The 20,928-nt window shown below is 42.4% G+C and overlaps 1 protein-coding gene across 1 annotated transcript in view; it reads right to left on the reverse strand.

Annotated features, from left to right (window-relative positions):
- LOC139566363 (FERM and PDZ domain-containing protein 4-like) overlaps positions 1-15,740 on the reverse strand; it is a 38,381-nt gene extending 22,641 nt beyond the window's left edge. The window contains exon 1 of the mRNA XM_071387487.1: positions 15,083-15,740. Coding sequence (XP_071243588.1) covers positions 15,083-15,123 — 41 coding nt within the window. The 5' untranslated portion in view covers positions 15,124-15,740. The remainder of the gene's footprint in view (positions 1-15,082) is intronic.
- Between the last annotated feature and the right edge of the window lie 5,188 nt (positions 15,741-20,928).

The raw sequence follows: 20,928 nt of genomic DNA on the forward strand, positions 1-20,928 counted from the left end.
TTGGCCCCCACACTAACTCTTTCCAGATGACTTCCAAGCCTTGAGATAGAAATAACATTGTCGTGACAGTTCAATGACAACGCCAAGCTAGGGCACAATGGAACACGGAGGACATCATGTCAGAAACACACAGTAGGTGACAAACACCCACAGATTGATGTGTCACAGTGTATTCATTCACGCTCTAGCCTCTAGCCACCGACACGACACGCTGCATTGATGTCTGCTGAAGACTTTACACATGTAAAGCACAACATGGTAGCACAACGTGATAAGGCACCATACGGCAATATGTAGAACAATAAAGACAAGATCAGAAAACATATTTTCATCAGTAACCTTTCTTTATGGACACAAAACCTCAGTGAAAACGATTTAGCATGGATTTTAATCAGCTGATACTTAAATATCCCTCAAAAATATCATCCTTATAGACTTAATGGATTGACTACATTAAGCCATCAGTTGGACAATATCACCCCCATTATCCCATCATGGGGGTGGGTTTCAGAGAGCCAGCTATACAGTCGGTCGGCATGCTTGTGTCTCAGCGTGTGTCTCATTGTGTTGAAGAGGCTTTTGGTCTAAACCAAACTGCTGTGGCGGATTCCGAACTGAGGCCTTCATCTCCTAATCCTCCTCATCAGAGCCAAAACAAATCCACCACTGTCTCTGTGTGTGTGTGTGTGTGTGTGTGTGTGTGTGTGTGTGTGTGTGTGTGTGTGTGTGTGTGTGTGTGTGTGTGTGTGTGTGTGTGTGTGTGTGTGTGTGTGTGTGTGTGTGTGTGTGTGTGTGTGTGTGTGTGTGTGTGTGTGTGTGTGTATGTAGTACAAGGATTTAAAGGAAGGGGAGGAGGAGAGGGAGTGTATGAAAAATGCCACTCCACTAGAGATCTGATGTCACAGCCTAGCAGGGAGCAGAAGGGGGGAGACTGCTCCTCAAAAACAGTTTATGTACAGAAGGGAAAGGGATTTGGGTATTGATGTGGGAACCCTGTTGTCTCAGTGCAAATATGATAATTGTTTTAGCAGGAAGGAAAAGTTGTGGGAGGGATTTAAAAAGAGGAGAAGACTATGATAACAAGAGATTCAAATGATCAGTTTAATGATCATCATCACCATCATCATCATCATCAAACAGCGTGGCTGTACTTTGCATGAATTAAAAAAGCAACCATTGACCCATGAAGCCTGTAATCAATATGAAACGTGGGCCATGTAGCAACACTTTTCAAGGAAATCGAAAAGCACTTTCCCTTTCAGAGGTAGAATTGGTCTTTTCTGAAAAGCTTTTGCTGCAAAAAGCCCTCCCAAAAGACAGCAGAACCACTCAAGGCCCTCAATCAATCATTCTGATTCAACTGCAAAAGGGTCCCAAAGAACTGAAACTGAGCGACAAATTCAAATACAGACCGATTATCTCTTGGCCATTCTGAACAGAATGATGGTGAATCGAGTCATTTCCAAAAGTTGTTGTAAGATTTGGGCTTATAGCCTAATACCTGGCTGTGAATGACAGCCAGTCTCACGATGACACAGTCTGTTGTTTGATAGCCGTAGCCTCCTGAATGATGTCTTACATTCCATTGCTTGGTTATACCTTCAAAGCCTGCCATTACATCCACTGATTCTCCCTTCTTTTGAACAGGTCTGTAAAACGCTTGAAACAAACAAGTGTGTGTGTGTGTGTGTGTGTGTGCGCACACTGGGAGGTAACAAGTATTCTGGTCTCTGGACAGAATACTTGCGCAAGCACTGCCCAGCAAAATATCTTTGCTATGTATAACCTACATGATTTGAAAAGGATCTTTCAGATCACACTCTCCAGCTTTCACCCAAACATTTCTAAAACCATCTTTGTTGGAGCAGAAAGGTTTTCGCGAGAATGGAGTCCAGCATTGTCCTATTCTTCAAGCAAGAAGTGTGTCAAAAGCCATTTTCCTTTTCCTGAGTGCTCCCATCCTCATATACCCATCTAATTGTGGACTATTCTGTGGCACCACCGCCAGCTATGATCATCAGAACAATTAACGCTTGGTTCAGAGAATCGCATTCTTGTCAAGCTCTGATGGCTGAGGAGACCTCATGCCGTTAGTGCTAGCAGGCTTCGTCACACTCCACACAGCAGTATGTTCAGCTTGGACGGCTACTCACTCACCGTGCTCCAGCAAGCAGGGGTAAAGAGGCTGGACAGACAGAGAGAGAGACAGTGAGAGAGAGAGAGAGAGAGAGCCCTGGTTAAAAACCCGTTCTCCCCCCACCACAGAGACCTCTACCCAGACATTCAGCCAGCCACACACATGTTAATAGCTTTTCCATGATGCGTTAGTCTCCATTAGCACAATGTCAAAAAGAGATGCTACCATCTAGCTCCCCGGGCCCTGCCTCTCTTTTTACACTCTACGGAATAACTAGGCTAATACCCCCTTCGCTCCAAGACTGGATGGAGGGCATAGAAATATTCAACGACAAGAGAGCACCTCAGTCATAAAATTGAGACAAGTCTTGTCCTTGGTCTTTTAAGGAACCAAAACAAGCACTTTTGTGGACAGGAAACATTAACATTTGTGAAAAATCTGCCTAAATTTAGTGTTTCTTTACAGCATATTTTCACAATATAGTTGTTTTTCATTATTTATTGGCTAAAAGGCCTCCCTTGTTCGGCGGGAGTTCTACAGTTGCAGAGAGCAAAGGCTAAAGTGATCCTGGACGAGTATATTTTAGGCTTTTTTCCCCGAACAACCCAAGTTACTCTCCCTCCATCTGGGGATCATCCATCTAAAGTGTGTAGAGGTCTGGTTCCCTGCCATGAATTATAGAAACGGACACAAAGGCAGTGGCTAGAGAGCATCAGTGTGTCCCTATGTGGTTCTGCAACATTCCCTGTGGATGACTAAAACACTCTGCTAGGAGCCATTTTATCACTTCTGCACTCTGCTCCAAACTGTAGAAATAGACACGGCAGAACGGAGAGGCTTTTAAATTCTACTTAGACCTACCTAGACGGCGTACATCTTCACAGGTCATGTGGTATAAAATCAGTCAAGCTAGAGATACAAACAGCCCCACCAATATGGCCGCCGCCGGCCACGTATAATGCAAATTCTACACATCGTAAATCTATGATCTTGACTTCATCTCCATCCAAGTGCTGTGACTCAAGGCATCCCATTAACTTTTTCCACCACCAGCAGCCTACTAGAGATTCCTCTCCCCTCCCATGTCGGTCTGTGGTGCTTCAGAGAGTCATAAATGAAACATCCCTCCATGTCTTTAAAGGATGCCCTCAAAGTGCTCCCTATTAATACAGCATGGCTTTCTGAAGAAGACAACATGCTTCAGCTCTCACAGCGACGTTTTATGTAACCCAGCCATACCACAACCCATGCTCTGCTCGGAACATTTTGTCCAGGGAGGAAACACTATAGGCCTGGACGAGGGAATGCCGAGGACCACATGAAAACTGCAGGCGTTTCGCAGAGGCAGCTGTCGTTAAAATGCAATGTATGGAAGCTTTGAGTTATCAAAAATTTACATTTTAAGTGGATAACCTTGCAGTTTTATTGGGATTTTGTTACTCAGAGTTAATTGCTATTCATTTAGAGTTCATTGCTTTAGAGGATGGGAAAAGCATGATGTTCCACTATGTAAAACAAGGGGTTTAGGTTTCCATTCAGCACCACCAGTAGCCCTGAATTGTTCAGCACCATGGACAGCACTAGTGCTCAACCCAGCCACCATACTGAAGCCGCACTACTCACTGCAATCACCTTGATGCAGAAATTTACTAAAATGGAAGGTCAAAAAGCACATTACTGGAATGACAAAGCCCGCAAATTCTCTTTCTTCACTGTCACTTAGTGACTCTCTCTCGCTCTCTCTGTCACTCACACACACTAACATAGCCCTCGAGCCTTTTGGCCTCCTTGCCGGCACACACAGACCATGACAGGCTATGGTTCTCACAGGCCTCCCCATGCTCTTATTTTGATTGCTATTCATTCATGACTCTGCTATGTATAATGATGTACGTTAACTGGCTAAATGAACAGTCTTGGTACTCAGTAACGAACATGATAACACAGTTACAGCTATCAGCTACATTCTCTGGGTGACGCCATGATACTCCTTCGTTTCCGTGTAGTTTACAGTCACATCAAGTCAAGTGTGTGTATACCGCACACGTGCACGCGCACACACCTCCATTGACGCCGATTGCTCTGATCTTCCAATAAATGACACAACCTGTTCTGACATCCCCACACCTATCACACTGTGCTTCAAGGGAGCACAGATCAGAAGGAGAAGAACATGAAAGGCAGAACAAAACAAAGCCATGCCTCTCTTCCTGTCCCTGAGTGACAGTAGCAGGAAACCCATAGGCAGAGCAAAGAGACAGAGAGAGGGTCGTGGGGGTGTGCACGCTGTAGGAGGCTGCCGTGGAGGCTGGTGGTGGTAATGGTGGTAGTAGCGAGGGTTGTTGTTTTAACCCTGGCACATGGTCTGGCAGGCAGCCCACAGCACAGCATGACCCTCTGCAGCAGAACAGTAAGAACAGTACATCCTCAGTTGGCTCCACCAGCCAGCCAGCCAGCCAGCCAGCCAGCCAGTAAGACTCACTCACACACAGAGGGAGGGAGACGATCAGTATTCAGCTCAAGACTCAAAGGCTGGAGCTGAACACCTTTGAGATTCCGTTCTGAAGACTGGTCCCCTAGGGAGCTGATCCTTTGCCCTTCGTCTTATGGCGAGTGTGTGTGTTCTGTAGTGCTCTCTCTATATTGTTTGTCCGAGTCCTTCAAACAACCATCATATAGGCCAAATGCCCTCTTCAAGGGGTGTCCTTGAGTACTGAATGATGTGGAAAGGAAATATTCTACTAGGGCACTCAATATATTTGGCTTGACTTCCTATAATCTAGAGGCACCTGTCCATTGAATATTTCAACCTGTATCGTCCTTCAGTTAAAGGATGCATTAACATAAAGTTACGACATTGAATTATAGCCCATTATTTGGCCCCTTATTTGGCCGGCTGACACACACCTCACTCATTAACAAAGTGATTCAGAGGGCTAGGTCACATCTGTGATAGTTTGCAATGGCCATTGCAAACTCTGAATAACACAAACTCTGTAGGTCATTCAAGAGGGATATTTTGAATCCACAGATTAGAGATAATCACTGTAATTTTATTTGTTGGAAAATAATTTAATCCAGCCATTTCTCACATTATTGTTCTCCTCCAACTTCAATGTACTGGTAACCCTGAGATAACCTGCTCACTTCTATGTTAGTAGTACAATGTGGACATGGTTTGTTAAGATAACATTGTTTACATTATTGATATATTATCAGTTGCAGAACAAGATGTATTTGTAAATGTTCTATTTTCTGCCCAAATTGATGTTGGGGTTAAATAGAACACATTCCAGACAGTATGATTCTAGCCTAGCCCTGGTCCCAGACCTGTTTGTGCAAACATGTTTGGCATGCCAAAGTGTGACAGGGAGCTGACATGATAGCCAGGCTGGCACATAGGATAGTATGATTCATTTCAGTATGAAAACTGACTAAACATATCATACACATAGGAAAAAGGGAGCGCTTATATTGGAGGCAGACGTTGTAGACCTAGATCTCCTAAATGGCTCATATAAACTTGTTTTGATATTCATCCATTTTTATAAATGCTCCGGGTTGCCAGATTGGGTTCAGTCGTTATTATAAATTCTGCAGGAAACCAGATTGGGTTCTTCAACTTTCTTAAACATTTAGGAAACACAAGTCTCGTTAAGCGATCATTAAGAGATCTGTGCTGGTTCTGGTTGACAAAGCCCCAGCTGATGGCAGCAGCTTGTGTGCATACATACGGATTTTGTGGTGGGGTCGGGGTGCATCACGTTCGCCAGTGTTAAACACAGATGAATGCAACATATGCATTAGCAAAACACTGGAGCACAAATCCCACAGAAAAAGCATCACTAAATACAAGACAAATATATCCCAAACAAGACCACAAAAGATAATCATTAGTACTGAAGAGCAGTGCTGTTTCAGTGCTGTTTCAGCAGTAGTATTTAAGTGGTGTAAAGTAACTAAGTAAAAATACTTACTGTACTTCTGTATCTGTATTTTGACAATTTTTACTTTTACACTACTACATTTGTAAAGAAAATCTGTAGTTTTAACTCCCGTACATTTTCCCTGGCAACCAAATGTACTCATTACATTTTGAATGCTCAGGCAGGACAGCAATATGATCAAATTCTATGCATAGTCACTTTACCTTGACTAACCTGTACACCCGCACATTGACTCGGTACCGGTACCCCCTGTATATAGCCTCGTTATTGTTATGTCATTTTATTGTTACTTTTTGATTTTTTTTTTCACTTCAGTTTATTTAGTAAATATTTTCTTAACTATTTCTTGAACTGCATTGTTAGTTAAGGGCTTGTAAGTACGCATTTCACGGTAAGGTCTAACCTGTTGTATTTGCGCATGTGATAAATAACATTTGATTTGAATTCACGTACCTATCAATATAATACGTTATCTTACCTACTGCCTCGTACCTTGCGGACTCACTAAACACTAAAGGAGTATTTTACTGGGTGACTCACTTTTACTTGAGTCATTTCCTATTAAGTATGACAATTGAGTACTTTTTCTACCACCGTTAATGTAGTATTCAGCAAAGGGACAGGGAGGTATGTGTGTGTATGTGTTTCTGTCTGTCTGCGTGTGCTTGTGCCTGTTGACATCCACTAATGTCTTTGTCTCTTTCTCTCAGCTTGTCGTTAACTGTGAATCCATGTGGTGAGTGAGTGATACTATCTAGAGCAAAACAAATCACAGAGTGAGTTGACATCATTAGCGGATTAAACGCTAGACTGGGAAGTCCTAAACCAAACAGGTCCAAGACACACTAGACTAGAGCATGAGGCAATAACTATATTATAATGAGATGCAAATTACCAATTTGAATGAATCGCATAAAACATATGAATAATATAAATAATTGTATTTTATAGCTGTTTGTTGAGCCAAGCTGGACTCACTGGACAGGCAAAGGCTGTTTTGCGTAAATGTGTGTACCTCCATTAAGTATGACATGTTACGTTACATCGAGAACGGTATGGTTACAGAAACAAAATAAATGACAGAAACGAAAGTAGGGTGGCTGGTCCGTGCAGACCCGGCGCCAGAACGAATCAGTTGGATTGCGATATGCGGTCCAGTCATTTTTCACAGGACCTCCTATGTGTGCACGTGCTTGCGCATTTTTTTTTTAAATGGGTGTTATAGTAAAGACCATAGGCAGTTCCTGAGTTTTAAGTTTGGGAAAGATTACCTATAATTTCTACCGATCTGAATGACAGTTATGAACTTTCTTATATGCACATTTTTCGTGGAACAGTTTAATTTCATTAATAACGTTTTAGCTTCTAAAAATCATTGTCACGTGATTAATCATACAAATCTGAAGTAAAATTATACAAATCTAAAAGGTAAAATTCAACTATGAGAACACTAGCCTCTGCCATATGGACACATTGACACACGATGATCAATTGGCGGCTATTCACATCGTGGCTTGGTGATTATCGAGGCTGGGAGTGTTGGAAAGATTTTTCAAATACTGAGGACGTGTCGTTCTCAATGGATGTAAAAAAACAAAACAGACTTCGTTGAATTGTGTGAGGCGAATAAAAAATGTGTGGTGTATGTGGTGAGTTAAGACAATCAGAAATAAGACATCGCCAAATGGAAACTCAAATATGCATGCATTATGGAGAGAGACGCACCATATCTTCACCACACACCCCTCCCCTTCTTCTTGATGCAACATTTTAATTTATACATTTTAAGTGATCTTCACACATATTTTAGACGCTTTCACTAACATTCGCAACTCAATCAGCTAGACCTATTGTCACGCGCACTACCCAAATTGCGGGCTTCAATCAACAGCTATTAAAAAAAAAAAAAGCTAATGATCCTCTGTGGCTAATGCTTCCTGGTGAAGTATTTTGAATGACTTAATTTAGACAGGAGTACTTATATAATGGGGTGCAGTGGTCTAAGGCACCGTATCTCAGTGCTAGAGTCGTCACTACAGACCCTGGTTCGATTCCAGGCTGTATCACAACCGGCCGTGATTGGGAGTCCCATAGGGCCGCACAATTGGCTCAGCGTCGTCGTCCGGGTTAGGGTTTGCCTGGAGTAGGCCGTCATTGTAAATAACAATTTGTTCTTAACTGACTTTCCTAGTAAATAAAGGTTAAATAAATAGGTTAAAATAAATAAATATAATTTTGGCTAAACATCAATTTACTTTAGGGCAATCCAGCATCCTAACATTGCACTGAGCATTCGCCAACTTTCCTTTCCAATTCGCAGGAGGCTGAAACAAGAGATCTGTATATAATGATGAGATGCTCATGTCTCCGCCCTAACAATGGGAGTCTTTGTCCCAAAGGCGGGAAGGCAGGCGACAAGGTTAGGTCTGCATATTATTCCCATAGAAACGCACTGGGTTTACACTGGACAGATTGTGAGTGAACCCTCTCGCCTCGCCTCTTCCTCTCTGCTGAAACTTTATCACCAGAGAAAGTTTCCGTGCGAGCGAAACAGCGCACCTGTATATGTAGCTCATGTATCTGATGCTGTTTGGACAGAAATAGTATGACATGTTTTGGTATTTTGGTCCAGATACATGGTCTACACATACTGAGACAGAGTGGCACTGTTTCACTCGCTCGGATGCTTTAACTGAGATTGATGAGTGTTTCTGTCTTATGTCAAATAAATTATCAATATTTCAATATTTTATTTGGACGGGCAAGGAGATACGGCAGGCCGGGCTAGTCCTCTAAGGCCCGCCCATAACGCCGGCCATGGGTCGGGGAGGATTACAGGGACCGTTTGGCAAACCAAGGTTGCTTGTTCAACGGGAACTTTACAATTTTTGCTAACCCTTCCCCTAACCTAATTCACCTAACCTGCTACGTACATTCTAACCTTTGTCGTTAGTTCTCCTTACCAGCAATGTAAATTCACCTGGAATTGTCCTTTGTTGTTACAGAGCAACAAGCAGCATGGTCTCAGAGAAATATGTATAATACCATACGTCCCTAAATGTATAATACATTACATCATCCAATTCCTATGATATTGTATGACTGGGTAAGACGTATGACACTAGATTTTGCTAATTCGTATCATATTGTACGACTACTATTTAATTCATAGTGTAACTTAATGTAATATATCATACTCAATGGATAAAAGCAATGTACGTACTAAATCTTACAAATTGCTCTGAGGCCAGGTTGGTTGAGCACAGAGTGCCAATATATCCCTTATAGATGATTCTCTCTTTAAACATAGAGGCTTATTTATAAATCTTACTTTCGCCCACCACTCAGAGACACTTTCTATATACGTACTCTAAAACAAGATGTTATATATTTTTTAAAACAGCTCAGTTCCTCAGAACTGAAGGCTGTGGTTGTAATCCAACATAGAAACTGATAGCACCCACTTAACTGGAAAACACCCAATTGAAACGTGAAGGTCAACATTAAAAACATTCAACATTTTCCAAACGGGATAACTCTAAGTTGATCAGTGCTCAGGAGCAGAAACACTGCACTCTCCCCTCCACAAATGCATGGAAAGTAAACAGAGAGCAGCTGGAAATAGCATCTCCTAAAAGGCACTATCAAAGAGCATGTAGAGATCAGCCCAAAATCGGACAATTACTTTGACACAAACTGCTGTAAAAACAAGGCCTAAAAAAATACAAAATGGACTAACATCTAAAACTAATCAGAGGACTTGGGACCCAGAGTTCAGTTCTGTTCCGTTCAGTCGCTTGGTGCAAATCATAATGTAAGTGGTTAGCCAGCGCACTCTCCCTGAAAGCGAATGTATTTTCCTGCCAGAGTGGCGTAAGCTAGAATTTAAATTGAAAGCAAAAAAAAGGTTGTTTGCCTGCTTTATTTCCATAATTGATCTGGGGGACGCTTGTGATAAATGGAGGAGAGAAGAGGATGTGCTTGGTCTCTTCAGTGCAACCAGAAGTTAGAAATGCTACTGTATGATTAATCCTCTGTCTATACAGGCTATCATTTTGAATACGGTATTGTCGGCCATATTTGTCTCTTCGACACCACATCTGATTAAGACTTGGTGCAGGTGGCTTCCGCCGAGACGAATGTTGCTTCCACTAAAAACAAAACAAGCAAACTGATTGATTCCAAGCAGTGGACTTAATTTCCTTGGCTGAAGATGACTTTCTAGTTTAAATCGATGCTTTGGAGCTCCGCCTTCATGAGATCAAGTTTGGTAGCTAACTATTTGTTACTCTATACCACCGGAAAGTGGGCAGGATAATCAAACATGAGTTTCCTTTCAGTTTGCTTGCCAAGGCAAGAAACAACAACAATTTAACATATAATTACAATGGCTTCATTTCAAGATATTGCCAAAACCCCAAACAGCCCAGTAGCCATTTTCTATTCCAAGTATCTTCTTACAAACATATAACTTACACCAGCGTTTCCCAACTCGGTCCTGTGACCCCCCCTGGGTGCACATTTTGTTTTTGCCCTAGCACTACACAGCTGATTCAAATAGTCTGAGCTTGACGATGAGTTGATTATTTGAATCAGCTGTGTAGTGCTAGGGCAAAAAACTAAACGTGCACCCAGGGAGTGGCCCCAGGACTGGGTTTGGGAAACTCTGACTTACACCAGCGTTTGAGACCCAGTGACAAATTTTTTCCACAATGCCTATTGGGACATAATCAACAGTAGAAACGACATAATCAACAGTAGAAACTACATAACCAACGTTATACCATGGCATTGTTGAATACTAATTTCTTATTGGCTTGAAGGGCATTCTAGAGCATGCATTATTTAAGTGATAATGCCTGAGAAGCTGGTGTTTGGAGGATATATTTGCACTGGTGTCGTTAGGCCCAAAACGAAGTCGAGGGCCGGCGAACCGTGCCAACATGTCCTCCAAACACTGTCCTCGAGGGCATTATCACTTTTATACAACGGGCTACCAACATATTCAAATAATGATTGACATATTTTAATTAAAAACTTTATTTTTATACATTTATTCATACTATTTCCTCCTTCTACAAGATATAGTCCCGACACAAATCTAGGGTTGCTACACAAACCGGCTGGTTGTTCTATCGGTTCGGTTGCCAGACCCAGTCATTCAGTCTTTTTGTTTTGTATCTATGGACATACTGGCTGGCAACGTTCTTATCCCTTGCTTGCTAGCTAGCAAACTACGTCAACAGTGCAGCCAGAATAACAACAGTAGCTGGATTTGCATTTGTTTAAGCTGTTTTGTAGTGATTTTGCCTGGCAGAGAAAATGTGCTCTCTCGTCAGGACACTATTGTTCAGAGGAGTTGGCCAACAACACAGCTAACACAACCACGTCAAAGTGACGCTGGAAATACTACAAACTAGCTGCACTTCATTTTACCTTTTTTCAATTTACATTTCTTTGTATATATCCATAAAAACGAAGCCAGCTGATTCATGATTTCGACTGGCTGAGAAACGCTGCCTGTCTGTTTCATCCCGATTCCCAACACGTTCATTACTATGGGACAGCTGGAGATCAAATTTGAATAGTGAAACAATGTTGCTATTGTTGGAGAGACAGAGAGCAAGGTTTATACAAATCTCCGTTGTTGAAAACTAAATGTTAGTCTAAAAGAAATGTGAGATACTGTCTAGATGCTTTTTATAGTGGAGATCACGTTTATAAATTGCTTGGCTGGGCTGATGAGACAGTGCATTGCGCAGTCAGATGGAACAGAGTAAATAGGCATTTTAACATCATATATTTAGCCGGTGGTAACTTGTGGAATAGACACCTACTTGAATGCAGTTTTAACCAATCAGCATTCAGAATTAGACTCATCCGTTTTATAATTCCCTATAACGCACAGTATATCGGCAAGGTAGAATTCAATGGCTATAGTTAATTCTCACATATTTGATTTGAGCTGCTTTTTAAATCAAAAGTTAAATTGAAAACTTTATTGGTGCTGTTGAATTCGATTTTCAAAACATAATAGCATGCTAGGACTGATGGTTTGGTTAGCTAAACAAGCAAGTCTGTTTGTGTGGTTACCACGGCAACTAGTATAGCTATCTAGTTAACTTGCTAGCTACTTCAGTCGATGTTGAACACTTTTCTACCAGCAAATTAACACATTTCTAATGGCAAATGTGTTAAATTATAGTCATGGTGTAAAAGGGATAATCAACTCAGGGCTCTATGTGTTCTCTTCCACATCTTCACAGATAGAACAATGAGACAGATATTTCACTGGATGTATAATTGTGAAGCATCGGATTAGCGTTTCCAAATATGGTAGTGAGAGGAAGCCCACTGGTGGGGCAGTGGGAGAAGATGGAATGAGATTCTGCAAATGTTCTCATCAATTAAATATTTGATCTCAATGCAGCTTTCTGTTCCCAAAACTAGAATCTGTTATGAACAGGGTGGACTAATTTTTGTAGACTTTACCCTTTGCAAAAGTTTTTAAAAAATCGCTCTGATTAGAAGGAGTGCAAAGGCAAATTGAGTTATTGCACAGGCGCCTACCACCTTGCTTTTTCTGCCTGCTATGACTCATTTGTTCCCATTGGAAACGACAAGCTGTGGTCTATCTTGGTTTAGTTATAAAAAATCTTTGACGTCGTTCATTATTTTCCACAGAACGCATAGCCCCTCGTTGATTATCCGTTACGTAGACTCTACATAATCAACACTAACTACCCACACAACATGTGGGTGTCTTTACAGTGTCCCTACTCAGACCTCCACGAGCAACAACCTCCTCTTATAAAATCCCTCAATCTTTTCTTTCATAATACAAGGCCGCATTGTGGGTCACTGTTGTGTATTTATTTGTTCCTCTATTCTTGTCTGCCCTTTCTTTCTCTCTCTCGCTTTCCTCTCGCTGACTGACTGACAGACACACGGACAGAGGGTGACATGCTTCAGCGATTTCATCCAGTTGAATGAAGCGGGGATCATGTGTGCAGTGGTGATCACCCGTCAAAATCCCTTGGGAGGATTAGCATGACTCAAATCAAGAAATGTGTGTTTTTCCTGCGCTGACCTATTGGTTTCTCCTGGCTGGCTGCCTCTCTGATATCTATATTCAAACATATCTGTGACGCTGCTTGCACCTTGCTCTGAGAAACAGCAGATTCATAGAATAATTCAATGGTCAACTGTGGCGGTAAAACTTGAAGTTATCGTTATGATCTTTTATCGATGGAACCGGCTAAACTTGACTTTAGAATTCAAGGTACACTTAACCAGCATGGCTACCACAGCATTCTGCATCGATACGCCATCCCATATGGTTTGGGCTTAGTGGGACTATCATTTGTTTTTCAGCAGGACAATGACCCAACACACCTACAGGCTGTGTAAGGGCTATTTGACCAAGAAGGAGAGTGATGGAGTGCTGCATCAGATGACCTGGCCTCCACAATCACCCGACCTCAACCCAATTGAGGTGGTTTGGGAAGAGTTGGTCCACAGAGTGACGGAAAAGCATTCCAGTTGAAGCTGGTTGAGAGAATGCCAAGCGTCTGCAAAGCTGTCATCAAAGCAAAGAGTGGCTACTTTGAAGAATCTCAAATATAAAATATATTTAGATTTGTTTAACACTTTTTGGGTTACTACATGATTCCATATGTGTTATTTCATAGTTTTGATGTCTTCACTATTATTCTACAATGTAGAAAATAGTAAAAATAAAGAAAAACCCTGGAATGAATAGGTGTGTCCAAACCTTTGACTGGCACTGTATATATATATATATATTTTCCCCCCCAGTCGAATAAACTCTCCAAACAGTCTACTCGACCGCTCGGAGCCATCCGTATGATCCTAAAGCACACCGTTGCATCAACGTTTATCACATTCCAGTGATAAAACTGGGGTGGACAAAAATGCAATTTCAGAATGTAACCCCAGTCCCCAGTGAAAGTTGCGCCCCTGGAAACAATATTGAGACATCAATAAGCATCAATGACCCCCGTTTGAAACTTTTCTTGCCAATAACAGCCCCAACTAGACCCAACGAGCTGCTACTTCACAAGAGAGAGAATGATTCATACCAGCTGTAGACCTCTCTCTGTGTGCTGAGGTTTAAAATATTTGTTTTGAGCCATGTTTAGTGGGTTTAGTGTTTTGCGACCCCACTCAAGTGAGGGATCATCCCAACGTCTGTGTGTGTGATTGTGTTACAGTGTTTGTGTGTGCTACAGGCTCTGTTTGCGTGTGTGTGCATGTGTGTGTGTGTGTGGACTAGAAGCACAGAGATCAGGAAGTAACAGAGATCAGGAAGAATTGTGCTCTGAGCTATTCATCATGACAACAACATTCTACTTATGGAACCTCCTCTGCTTCAAGTCAATTCTCACTTATATTCACATTCTCACATTCTCTCTCCCCCTCCCTCCCTCCCTCTCTCACCCCCCCCTCCCTCCCTCTCTCACCCCCCCTCTCTCTCCCTATATAATTTTCACATTCCCTGTTGGGCCTTCTCCTCTTTCTACTTCTTCACTTTACTTACCTTGCTTTATCTTGTTGTTACTCTGTTCTTCCTTCCCTCCCTCTGTAGTACTCTGGTACATCATCTCCATGTCTGCTTTCTGTCCTTTCTCACTCACATAAATGATGACTCTTCTCTAGTTCACACACCTTCACTTCCCCTTAGTCTTTATCTTACTCGCTCACACTCTCTATGTCAAACTCTCTCTTGCAACTTATCTAACTATGTGGCCAAACACAGTCGCTCAGCTCTCTCTCTCAGAACTTTGTGGATCAGCCACAAAGCCGTGGTCTGAGTCCTGACTCACTGCTTGTGTTGCAGTCCACACTCGGCTCCCAGGCACAACAGACTGCTCGCTCATTGGTCACACACTCCTTGTTCCTATGCAGAGACAACCCCCGCCACCCTCAACCCCTCCCCGCTTAGTTTACGTCGTCCCGGTACGGTACACACACTCACCCTGACAGCTTTGCCATCTTTGCGAAACCAAAGACGTCCATGTGTTCGAGTTACGGCTGTAAAAACGCAGGCACTCCAGATGGCGAATAGATCCAGATTCAAATCCAGAGTAGGGAACACCACATTTACACAAACTCCATAATCAGGATTCAGTAAGTGACAGTGCTAAAATATTGGAGAAGTCCAACAAGCAGAAGTGTCATTCCTTGCTGAAAGCGCTAAGCCTTAAGAGCTGTCCAGTTTCCTATCCAGAGTAATGCCCTTGAGAGGGTATAGGGTGGGCCAGTGAAGGACCCCCCTCTGACTAGCCAGTCCGCTCTACCCCTCTCTCCCCCTGGCCATGGTGGGCAACGCCAAGCCCTCTCTGGGTGGTCTCCATCTCAGCTGAGCTGGAAGATTGTGCCGGTCCAGAGCTACATGGAGAATAAAAGCGAAGAAGGAGAGGGAGGGGGTGAAGAAGAGGGGGGATGGAGGAGTGAAAGAGGCAGGGGAAGGAAAGGAGGAGGGACTCAAATCCACATGACGGATGCTCCCAGCACTCACACGTCCTCCGCGGAGTAGAGAGGAACCATCCGTCCCCCTGGTCTTCACCCCTTTACGAAAGTGAGAGGGGTGGAGAGAGATAGGGAGGGAGGGGTGCTCAGATTGCCTGGGGAGGAGGGAGTGCAGCAGAGGAATGGAAAGGGAGAGAGGGAGAAAGAGTGAGAGAGAGAAAGAAACAAACGAGAGAGAGAGACGTGACGAGCGTTAGGAGAGGAGCGCTGACTCTGCAGAACGAGAGAGGGAGGGAGGGAGGCTGGCGGGAGCAGGACCCTGTCTCTCTGGTTTATTTGTGTTGCTAAGTGAGCCACAGCAACCACACTGACATATAGAAAGAACACCAGCACACTGCTAACTTTCATCTAATTACAAACCTGAAACGGAGCTATGCCTGACGACTCTTTGATGAATCTCAGAAATATATGTAGTTACATATGAGCCTAGATTCAGCTGTTAGGACTGTTTGCGTTTTGTGTAATTACTCCTTGACATGCTTTGTATGCATTTTATGTACGTCGATTGCACACTGCTCTCTCTCTCTCTCACACACACACACAGACACACACAGACACACACACACACACACACACACACACACACACACACACACACACACACACACACACACACACACACACACACACACACACACACACACACACACACACACACACACACACACACACACACACACACACACACACACACACACACCATCAAACAGGAACTCATAAGTCCATTAGGACCCATCCTCATTCGCCATTTGACCTGAAGCAGTGACGGTGGTCCTGCAGATGGTCCAGGGAGCAACAGGATGCTCTACCTTCTGTGAGTCAGCCCACGGGGGCCAAGGACAGAACATGGCAGCCATTATGAACGTGCCTCTCAGCAGCAACACACTGTAATCGAATGCAAAACAGCCTAAGTCTATTTACCGTACCATGTACTACAATTCAACACACAAACCCAATGCAACACAACCAAAAGGCAAGTCTGTTCAGTTCTGCTCTGATTGTTTCTGTGCTGTGGTGGTTTTACTGCATTTTAGCCTGGGTGTCTGTTTCTACTCACTTGCCAACTCCTTATGGAATTGTCATGCCAAGTGTTTTTTGGCATGACAAAGAGTGACAATTTTGGCACGAAAGCACAGACAGACTGGCATTCAAGGTTAGCCTACTGTTAAATGATATTGTTCTAATTATATATTTTATTATACCATATTATTTAGATTTTTCATCATTCCTTTTTGCATATATGCTCTTTTTCCTATATTAACTAATAGTGTAGATCTGTTTCTGATGCCCTGTACTGTGTCATCCTGTTCAGGGGCAGAATCTGGGGTAAAAGTAAGCTGAAACGGTCCCGTATGGAGTACAGGGAAAATAAATAGTGGGGTAACTAAAACAAGTAAAACATGAGGCTATCACAATAATTAGAACATAGATTCTCAAAAAACTGTAGGCTATTACAGTATTTATCATTGCCGTATGTGAGATGTGAGTTGCATGAAAAATTAGCGAATAGACTTGAAAACTTGTGGAATATGCTCCAAAATGCAGTGTAGTTCGATGATAACACTGTCATTTTGCCAAGGCAGAGATGAGTGGCTGAGACCGCAGAAGTGTAGGCATCAATTCAGGTTACAAGACTTGTGCAGGCCTAATGGATGACAATAACAGAATGTCATTCATAACACTTTGTGGTGTTTTGTAGGTGGTCTCTTTGAATTGATCAAATGGATGGATGGATGGCAGAATTGAAGTAACCTAATAGTTGGAATAGTAACTGTCTGGACACTGACTGTAGGCCTCACATGTAGCTTATTATAATATTAACTGAAGTCTGGAAAAGGACTGTATGCTTCACTTGTAGCCTATTATAATATTAACTGCTGCAGAATGAAGTGTTCCTCACAGTAAAATTATAGACCAAATGTTAATTTTGTCTCGGGAACAGGAGTGGAGAAATATATATGTTTTTCTTTCAGCATCTTGAGAGAATGAGTGCACGCTTAGGGACCTGTTGTGCAGCCTAAACATGTCATTTCTTTCAACAACATAAAAGATGACAGTATTTCATTTTCAACCACATAAAATATGCATCCAAGATTAACGGAAACATGTTGGATCGTTTTCACAGTTTTTCATTAAATTAGTAGGGATTCTATATGCAATTCCATGATTAGGCCCATACATTTAGTTCTTTAAGATGCACTCTGCAGAAATCGCTCAGCTATTCCGTGGTTGCTAAAATTCTAATAGTTTGCCTAATTTCAGTTTATGTGACAAAATAAGCGAGTATAGCGTAGAGAATCTTTGTACAATCTAAACTGCTGTGAAATATCTTTTTCATAACCAAAAATATTGTATTTTCAGCTGTTTGAAGCTGGTGCACAAAACATAAACTTAAGAATGGGGAGCATAGAAATAGCGCACATAGAAGAGATCTATTGTTTCTTAGACTTGCTTTCAATGAGAATGACAGATCTATAACTCACAGTTCTATGTGAATTTGGTTGGGTCGCCCTACGAGTTACATATTGAAGCTTTAAAGAGCACGGGCACATATAGGAGGTCCCCGTACCGGGAACCCTTAGGTAGAATTTAGGATAGTATTCATGAAGCATCTCAGTGTGCTGATCAGGTTCCCCCTGTCCATATCATCTTATTCATTATGATCAGGACTCCTACTCTGAGATGCACAGGTTCAGGTCTGCCTGTATTGTGTCAGTTGTATTAGCGGCTCCTTTACACAGCTCTCACAGCTCATCTCCTCAGCACCAGAAAACACACCCACTACGGTCCTGGGGTCAGTGTATATTCTCCAGCCACAGTCAACACAGGCTATGTTAACATGTTCAACCTGATCCCAGACCTGTATACCTTGTTTTGACCTGGGGTTACTTTCAACAAAGTCAAACTGATCCCACACCTGTATGGGAGTCTATAGTGAATCTATGGTGAAAGTGACTTGTTACGCCAAGAGGTCCAAGCACTTGCTGAACTTTGAACTGCTCCTGGAAACAAAGCTCTCGGAACCCTTCGTTCATCACATGGAGGTTGATGGCTCAACGATGTATGCTGTTCTCTACGTCCCCCCGTGAATCAAAGGTGCACTAAGAACGGAGCGTCCCTTTTCTAAAAACAGAGCGTCGGGAAGCGAAAATTAAACAGCGCTTTAAGTCAAGCAGTGGAGAAGACAGCTTTGGTGTGGGAGAGGGGCTCTTTTATGTCACATCCATTTTTTTATGAGGACCCCAGCGTTTCCTAAAGAGCTCTACCTGTGTTTGAGCGCTGTCTCCAGGGGTCGCCGTGACAACCCATCTCAAAGATGAGCCTGAAGCGTAAAACTCTTTCTCACATCTGTAGCCTGTCCCTATCTTTTCAAACATAGGCAACACAGAGAGTGTCATGTAGATTCCAAGAGGTTCAAATTTCTTCTTGATGATCTCTTCTGTGTTGAATGGGAGGGATGCAGACACAAAGCATATTTAGAGACCATATTCAGACCATATACCAGGGGTGCAACTTTCCCTGGGGACATGCCTCCTCCCACATTCTGAGATTGTATTTTTGTACCTCCCAGTTTTATCATTGGAATGTGAAACAAAACGAGGCACCGGTGTGCTTTAGGACCATGCGGACGCCTCCGAGCGGTCAGGTAGGCTGTTTGGAGTGTTTATCAGACTGGATATATATATACAGTGGGCTCCAAAACTCCTGGCACCCCTGACTGACAATGCACAAACAATACTCTAAAAAATATAAACAATATAATTATAGAGAAACTCAAAATACCAACATGTGAGAAATACTGTACTTTATTAATGTTTCAATGGAACCCACCAAAATCATACAATTATTTAATACAAAATACATTTCACCAAAATCAAGGTTTCATAATTATTGGCACTCCTCATTTAGTACTTAGTGCCACCACCTCTGGCAAGGATAACAGCATGGAGTCTTTTCCTGTAATGTTTGACAAGGTTAAGGAACACATTTGGAGGGATTTTGGACCATTCCTCTATGCAGATCCTTTCAAGATCCTTCACACTTGGGTTTGCGCTTATCAACTGCCCTCTTCAACTCAGCCCACAGGTTTCGATTGGATTGAGGACCGGCGACTGAGATGACCATGGCAGAACATTGATTTTGTTGTCACAGAACCATTTCTGTGTGGATCTTGAGGTCTGTTTGGGTCATTGTCTTGTTGGAAAGTCCACCTACGGCCAAGTCCCAGCCTTTTGGCAGAGGCAACCAGATTGTCAGCCAAAATTGCCTGATACTTGGTGGAATTCATTATGCCATCAATCTTAACCAGTGCCTCTGGACCTCTGGAATTAAAACAGCCCCAAAACATCACTGACCCACCACCATATTTCACCGTGGGTATGAGGTGCCTCTCCTCTTATGCATCTCTGTTTCGACGCCAAACATGCCGATGCTGTATCTGACCAAAACTTTCAATTTTGGTCTCATCTGACCAGAGCACCTTCTTCCAATCATAATTTAAATGACGTTTGGCAAACTCCAAGCGCTTGCGTCTGTGTCTTGGGGTCATTAAGGGCTTTCTTCTGGCAACCCTTCCAAAGAGCCTGTGGTTGTGGAGGTGGCGTCTGATGGTGCTTTTTTAAACCTGGTGACCCCAAGATGCCACAAAGGCCTGCAATTCTTTCACAGTGATTCTTGGGAATGTTGTTGCTTCTCTCACAATCCTCCTCCCTATCCTGGGGGGCAAATGCATTTGTGTCCTCTATCCGTGAGGATTTCAACTGTTCCATATCTTTTGAATTTTTTAATAATTGCCCTGACAGTGCTCAGTCATATATTCAATCGTTTGTGGATCTTCTTGTAGCCATTACCAGATTTATGAAGGTCTACGACCATCTGTCCCTTTTGAACTGCCAGTTCTTTTCTTTTCTTCATGGTGTTGGATGACAAAGGGATATTGCATGCGTGTTACCTCTTTTTTATACCCTAGTGAAAAAGGAAGTGATGTAATGGCTCAATATAGTTCCTTAACACTTAGATAAACTTAAATAAGTGGAATATAATTTCTGGTTTAATTTTGGTAGATGTTATTTACAATAATATTTAAGGGTGCCATTAATTGTGAAACCTTGATTTGGAGGACATTGATTTTTAATTAAATCAATAAATGATTTTGGTGGGTTCCATTGAAACATTAATAAAGTACAGTATTTTTCACATGTTGGTATTTTGAGGTTATCTCTATAATTATATTGTTTATATCTTTTTAAGTATTGTTTGTATATTGCCAGTCAGGGGTCCCAGTAATTTTGG

This window comes from Salvelinus alpinus, chromosome 38 (genome assembly GCF_045679555.1).
Source record: "Salvelinus alpinus chromosome 38, SLU_Salpinus.1, whole genome shotgun sequence".
In the NCBI taxonomy this organism is placed as follows: Eukaryota; Metazoa; Chordata; class Actinopteri; order Salmoniformes; family Salmonidae; genus Salvelinus; species Salvelinus alpinus.